A 7,500-nucleotide genomic window follows, 5' to 3' on the forward strand; every position below is an offset into this window, starting at 1 on the left:
TCCGCTCTCCTCTCGCTGGGGCTGTTGGTTGAGAGGAGAGCGCACTCGGCTCAAATGTGTTCTCCTCCGAGCAGCAGATGCAGGGGAGCAGCCGGTGGAGTTGGGAGTGAGATTTGTTGACCCCTTTGCCTCTTCTTCCTCCTCCTCTTCCTCCTCCTCCTCCTCCTGCTGCTGTTAGCCCTGGGTGAAAGCACTGATCCTTGACCCTTGATCCAGGACTGTGCTACTACTACTGCAGCTGCAGCTGCTGCTGCTGCACAACACTGCCCCCCTCTGGGTGAAGCTGGTCAGTGCAGTCATTGAGCAGCTGTCGATGCGGTCACATGCAGGCAGAAATAGAGAACTACGTGTGAATTCACCGTAGGCTTCTTTCCTACCAACATACATTTCAGAATGTCATGCGGTTCATGTGGTTCCTGCAATGCATTGGAAAACATCATATTTTTCTGCCTACTGCAATGCATTGTGAAAAGTTATGTGTTTCTCTCTCTAACTGGTTGAGGAGTGAATAGCTCTCTCTCCTTATTGATGTCATCCTGAGGACCACCTCTATCTGTGTGTGTGTGTGTGTGTGTGTGTGTGTGTGTGTGTGTGTGTGTGTGTGTGTGTGTGTGTGTGTGTTCCCTCACTGCTGGTTAAGTAAAGTGGGAGACGTGGCTGATATCATGTGTTTTGGCTGGCAGTGTGTTGCTGTGTTGATTCATGTGTGTGGCATCACAGTGCGGCACACCCCCTGTTGTTTTAATGGCGTCTGTCCCCCTTCCTGTGTCTCTCCGCCAGGTGTACCTGTCCTTCGTCTACCCTAACGACTTCACCCGGCTCACCCACATGGAGAGAGAAAACAAGTGCTTCTACAGGGAGTCGCCCATTTATCTGGAAAAGTAAGGTCACCTCTGCCACGACGGCCCGCCATTAGTCATCACTGCTAGATCGTAACAAGCACCAAATGTAGTAGATGCAGACTTTTTTTTTTCAGTATTTAGTGTTTATTCTTATCCAGTGAAATGACTGTGCTAGTGTGCTAAAGATGTGGTGTTTTATAAGTATTTAGTGAAATTAATGTGACTGTGCTAGTGTGCTAAAGATGTGGTGTTTTATAAGTATTTAGTGAAATGAACGTGACTGTGCTTGTGTGCTAGAGATGTGGTGTTTTATAAGTATTTAGTGAAATGAATGTGACTGTGCTAGTCTGCTAGAGATGTGGTGTTTTATAAGTATTTAGTGAAATGAATGTGACTGTGCTAGTGTGCTAGAGATGTGGTGTTTTATAAGTATTTAGTGAAATGGACGTGGCTGTGCTTGTCTGCTAGAGATGTGGAGATGAACAAGTGGTGGAAGTCATGTCTTGTTTTTTTTTCGTCCTTTTTCCTGACAGGTTCGGCTTTTACAAGTACATGAAGATGGACGAGGAAGACGATGATCAGCCCCTTTTCTTCCCCAACCCAGATGGTGTGTGTGTGTGTGTGTGTGTGTGTGTGTGTGTGTGTGTTTAGAGGACAGAAGGACTCTTTTAAAGCTAAATACTGTTTTTCAAGCCTCCGCATAAGTTGTTTTAGCTGGCATCCAAAGCGCTACTTTTTTCCGTGAAAGCTTAATTGCCTCAGCAGCAGCACTTGGGAGGCTAATTAATTGAGATGTAATTGTTTGGGAATACGATGAGAGATCGGCCCGGCCTGCTGAGGGATCACTCATCTAGGTGGACTGCTGAGGTGGGTGCTTGTTGTAATGTGTTTACTCGTTTATCCATTGGCTTGTTTGTTTGTTTGTTTGTTTGTTTTTCCGGCCGCAGACTTCCTGGAGGAGGAGGAAGGAGTGGACCCAGAGGACGAGGTAGAGATGGTGGGCACTCCTCCCAGCCGAGCCGGACAGGCGTCTACCCGGCATCCGCGCAGGGCAGTCGGAGCGACCCCTGCCGAGAGGAGAGAGGAGAAAGGGCAGGAGAAGGAGGAGGTGGAGGTGGAGGAGCAGGAGGAGGAGCAGGAGCAGGAGGAGGAGAACAACGATGTGGTGCAAAGGAGGCCCAGCAGACGCCTCCTCCCGCACGAGAGGCAGCGGGACGGGGATCTGGAGCGGGAGTGGAGGCACCACCGAGACAAGGGGAGGCACGCCGCCGTCAAGTCCCCGCCGGAGGAGCCCGACGCTGGGGAAGAGGAGGAGGAGGAGGAGGAGCAGGGGGTTGTGCCTGGAGGAGGTGGAGGAGGAGGAGGTGGTGGAGGCGGGGGCCGGCACCTGTCCTGGATCCGCACGGGTCCCGAGGAGCTGAGCCGGAAGGGTCCATCGAGAGCCCGAGAGCCGTCCGCGCCCAAGCTCAGCAAGTCGGCCCTGCTGTTCCCGCAGAAGGCCTCTCTGAACGCGCTGACCAGCCGCGCCAAGCAGATCCTCACCAACTCGGCCCACGTGGCCCGAGACCCCGCCGACACACACGCACACACACACACACGCACACACACGCACACCCGCGTCAAGGAGCACAAGAGGGACCCCAACAAGATCTACATCACCAGGCCGCGCCCCGCCAAGGACAGGAAAGCACCGCTGTCCCGCCAGCCCAGGGAGGTCTTCCCGGGAGTCTTCCTCTACCAGACTGGGAAAACCACCCGCTTGGTCAACCTGGGCGCCAAGGCCAGAGGTGGGCCCCTGCTCCCCAAGCCCCCGCCCAGAGCCGCCCACGTCAGCAGCAACCGCACCAGGCTGCCCGCTGCACCGCACAAAACCTCCAGCAGGGCGGCGGTGCTGAGCCACGCAGACACGAGGAGAGTCGCCACGCCGGACCCCTCGCTGCCAAAAGCGTCCCACGCGACCACCACCGCCACCACCGCCGCCGCCGCCGCCGCCGGACACAATCACCAACACCGCCTCCTCCCGCGCCCGACAGGCCCGGCGGCGAACTTGTCCGAGAACGGCGTCCCCATGGAGACCCGCGTCACCTCCTACATGCGCACCTCGGAGATCACCGAGTCCCAGCAGCAGCACCAGCAGCGCCAACAGGAGCTGGAGCAGGGGCAGGAGCAGGGGCAGGAGCAGGGGCAGGGGCAAGAGCAGGGGCAAGAACTAGGGCAAGACCCGGGGCAGGAGCTGGAGCAGGGGCAGGAGCAGGGGCAGGGGACGGTGGCCGAGGAGGAGGGTGGTCTGTCGGAGTACAGCTACGAGGAGGCCGAGCCCAGGCCCGGGTGGGCGGAGGAGTCCATCAACTGGCAGCGGACGTTCTCGGTCAACACCATGGACTTTGAGCTGCTGCGCTCCGACTGGAACGACCTGCGCTGCAACGTGTCGGGCAACCTGCAGCTGGCCGAGAGCGAGGTGGTGGACGTGCTGGCGCAGTACATGGAGAAACTCAACGAGCGCAACGGAGGGTGAGTGTGTGTGTGTGTGTGTGTGTGTGTGTGTGTGTGAGAGAGAGAGAGAGAGAGAGTGTGTGTGTGTGTGTGTGTGTGTGTGTGTGTGTGTGTTTTTGCATATTGTGAGCAGATGTCTGTTATTGTGATAGGATATGGGGTGTATCTTTTGAGTACTGTATTTGTCTTTGTCTGTTGCGTGTCCCAAGTCCAAGTTGCAAGTGTAAAAAAGAAAACAATGTTTCAAATAATGCTTTTCAAGAGCACAGTGCATTAAGGTTAACCAAGTCTCTTTCTTTTCTTTCCCTCTTTCCTTCCCTCTCTGACCCCTCCCCCGCCCTCGCCACACACACACACACACACACACACACACCCCTCAGCATCTACACCCTCCTGCGCATCATCAACGTGGAGAAGCGGCGCGACTCTGCGCGCGGCAACCGCTACCTGGTGGAGCTGGAGCTGATGGAGCGCGGGCGCAGCGTGGTGCGTCTGTCCGAGTACGTCTACATGCTGCTGCACCGCGGCCGGCTGGAGGACAGCAGCCTGGAGACCGCCGAGCTGGTCACTCCGCCACCGCCGCCTCCGCAGCCGCAGCTGCCCACGGCCGCCCCCGGCAGCACGCCCGGCCCCGCTAACGCCAACGCTAACGCCGTCGCCAACGACAACGGCGTCCCCAACGCCGACGCGGCGGCAGTGCCGCCTCCTCCTCCGTCGCGACGGCCCTCGCCCACTCAAGCCAACCGAGCCACTCCGCAGGCTGGCACCTCCTATGCCAAACCCCTGCTGTGCCAGCCAGTGATGCTCCAGTGGAGGAATGACGTCATGGTGCATTTTGTGGTGCCAGGTGGGTGTACAGCTGCGGTGCTTTTTTATGGACTGTAGAGATCATCATGCACTCAAAACAAAGCAAGCACGCACTTACAAAGTTATTAACCCTCAAACTGTTTATGCTGGGACAGATCCACCGTGTTAATAGATCCCCCCGAACGTAGACCTCAAGACCGCATGTCACACCACCGCGAGGGAAAAGTTGGAAATGGAGCGTTCTAAAGATTATCTGGGTTCATTGAATTCAACACGTCATTTTAGAACCTTAAGATTGTTGCGAAACAGAATCTTGTGTTAGAATGTTCAAAAGTCCCCTGCTGAAGGGTTAATAGGCTTACATATGAATGAACGGATCAGATCAAAGGCACTGGGAGGAAAATGTAACGTGGAACCAGAGTAGGAGAATAAGGCTTTAATGTGGTGCTTTTGTTGGGGCTGCGGGGGAGAGGTGGGACTTGGAAATGCTCTCCGGTGGGGGAATGACAGCGAAAGATTGAAGACCGCTGGTCTACAGAAACGTGTCTGATTTCTCGTGCCGCTTACGACTCGGCCTGGTTTACTCGAGGCGTTATCGATCCAAATTGAATTTCAGCCATTTATGCACCATCATTACAAATCGACTTTCTCTCAAGGCATCTTCAACGCAGGCACTTAGCTGCTTGCCTTGTAAAGGCGCGAGTTTTCACCGCCATCACAATTCGATTTGAGCTCTAAATTTGATTGCTGAATGATTTTAAGATCAAGCACCGTTCGGTTCCTGGCCATGTTGTGTTGTGTTTAGCAATGCGTGCACTCAGATGCTTCTATTCCGTCTACTCCAGATCAAAGCGCATCTGATTCAAGTCAGCGTGATTGACATTCCCTGCATTAGCTAAATCTGTTATTTACATCTGATCAAGGCTGTCACTGATGATGAGTTCAGTCAGGTATGCCTGGCAGGGAAAGATGGAGAGCGGATGGAGCAGGCGGGTGCAGAAGCAAGATGGAGAACCCCCTGCTCTACTCCATAAAAACTCCATAACGGCAAGGAGCATCTAAGGGCAGGGAGCTGCATCAGGCAGTTAAAGCGTATTATGTGTTATGGAGATTAATCGTGTTGCGGGATAAAGGATAGTGCTGCCCTAGCAGCGGTCCTGCCAAATGTGCTCTTGTGAGATTATGTTCTGTAATGTTTATCTGGGCTCCGAGGCGACCAGCGTGTGAGGTGTCTTGGCCGCGTCTGCGCGAGCCGAAAGCTTTTTCTCGCCGATGATGGCAGTTGACAGCGGCTCAGGGTAGATCTCTCACAATCGCTCAGTCAACCTTGAAACGTATCTCCCTGTAAATGCGACGAGGAAAGCTTAGACGCTGATGGGATTCTTGGCAATGCCCAGTGGAAATATTGATGGTCAACAATGCTGAGGTGGCCAGATATTTATGCAGAAATAATTGTCAGAATTAATTTTCATTGACCTAAGCATATTACTGGCCCTAGATGCCCTGAATTAAATTCTGCTAGCGTTGGTGCTTGCTAGCAGTTATATTGTGGTTGGACATGTCACTAATTGCATCTTGCTGTGACACACACACTCTTTGAGACTCATTGAATAATTTGATGGTAATTTTACCAAAACACTGGCAGTTTATGATTGTCAAATAATTGTCACGGTTAATTAATTTCTTTGACCCCAAACACACTGCTGACCTCTTAGTCACATCTAATTTGGCATTGTGATGGCGTGAGTATTTGAAATGCCTGGTGTTGTTCCCACAGTGAAGAACCAGGCTCGCTGGGTACAGCAGTTCATCTCAGACATGGAGCAGCTTCATCGCGAGACCAAAGACGACAACTTCAACATCATCATCGTCGACTTCCAGAGTGATGACATGGACGTGGAGCAGGCCTTGAGAGAGAGCACTGTTCCCAGGTACCACATCAGCTCAGCCACACACACACACACACACGCTCAATACACACACCACACACACACACACACACATACACACACATACACACACAAACACACTACAGCTGGAGCAGGTCCTGAGAGAAAGCACACACACACTCAACACACACACACACACACACACACACACACACACACACACACACACACACACACACACACTACAGGTGGAGCAGGCCTGGAGAGAAAGCTGGGTACCCAGGTAGCACATCAGCTCCGCCCCACCATAGAGACACTCAACACACACACACACACACACACACACACACACACACACACACACACACTCAGAGCAGGAACCAGAGCAGCTAAGCTCAGAGACCCCCTCCCCCCACACACAACACACACACACACACACACACACACACACACATACACACACACACACACACACTCAAACTCACACTCACACACACACACACATATTCAACACAATACAGATTACTCTCAACCCCACTCCACACACAGGTTCCTTTCCCCAGCCATTACCATATCAAGAGGATAAAAGCGCTGTCCCGTAAATGGCATATGGGCTGTGTTTACCGTCTATAGCACTTCTCTACTCCTCTGAGCACTCAGAGTGCTTTGCAGTGTCATGCCTCACATTCACCCATTCACACACACACACTCACACTCACACACTCACACTCATGCACCGATGGCAGCGGTTGCCATGAAAGGTGCCAACCCGCTAATTGGTTAGGGATCCAGTGCCCTGCTCAAAGACACTTCCACAGGCTTAGAAGGAGCAGGATGGGAACACCCAGGCTAGTGGCTGGTACTGTCACTTTCACTGTCACTGACATGGCATTCAGCAGAATCCCTTAAGCAAGGTGACTTACAAAACATTAATACCGGAAAGTGACCAATTTCCACCCGTGCCCTATTTTCACAATTGAATGTGTCACTTAATGTTAATTTCTAAACAAACCAAGACTGCAGATTCCTAAAGAAATGCGAGCACCCACCCCATACGGGCATCTAAATTATCTCTGTACCAGAAATTACATTACATACGCTGAGCATGGTAAACAAAATCGGAAATTTTAGCCAGTAAAAAGTCCTGGTAAGAACCCATGTAAAATCTACGCAGTTATGGCTACTGAAAATCGCAAGGTTCATCAATCAAATGCATCTAAACAGCTGAGCATCATTGTAACACATTTACAGCATCTGAACAGCTGAGCATCATTGAACAGTTGAGCATCATTGTAACACATTTACAGCATCTGAATAGCTGAGCATAATTGTAACACATTTACAGCATCTGAACAGCTGAGCATCATTGTAACACATTTACAACATCTGAACAGCAGAGCATCATTGTAACACATTTACAGCATCTGAACTCAGCTGAACATCATTGTAATTCATATGCTGTTTCTGTG

At 52.1% G+C, this 7,500-nt stretch overlaps 1 protein-coding gene across 1 annotated transcript in view; it reads left to right on the plus strand.

The window, feature by feature from the left end:
• Positions 1-7,500, plus strand: part of b4galnt4a (beta-1,4-N-acetyl-galactosaminyl transferase 4a) — a 155,603-nt gene that overhangs the window by 144,683 nt on the left and 3,420 nt on the right. Inside the window, exons 12-19 of the mRNA XM_062546509.1 lie at positions 781-881; positions 1,376-1,449; positions 1,790-1,934; positions 2,028-2,139; positions 2,260-2,980; positions 3,062-3,353; positions 3,716-4,182; positions 5,920-6,073. Of these exons, the coding sequence (XP_062402493.1) occupies positions 781-881; positions 1,376-1,449; positions 1,790-1,934; positions 2,028-2,139; positions 2,260-2,980; positions 3,062-3,353; positions 3,716-4,182; positions 5,920-6,073 (2,066 nt within the window). The remainder of the gene's footprint in view (positions 1-780; positions 882-1,375; positions 1,450-1,789; positions 1,935-2,027; positions 2,140-2,259; positions 2,981-3,061; positions 3,354-3,715; positions 4,183-5,919; positions 6,074-7,500) is intronic.

Source organism: Sardina pilchardus, chromosome 10 (assembly GCF_963854185.1).
Source record: "Sardina pilchardus chromosome 10, fSarPil1.1, whole genome shotgun sequence".
Taxonomy (NCBI): Eukaryota; Metazoa; Chordata; class Actinopteri; order Clupeiformes; family Clupeidae; genus Sardina; species Sardina pilchardus.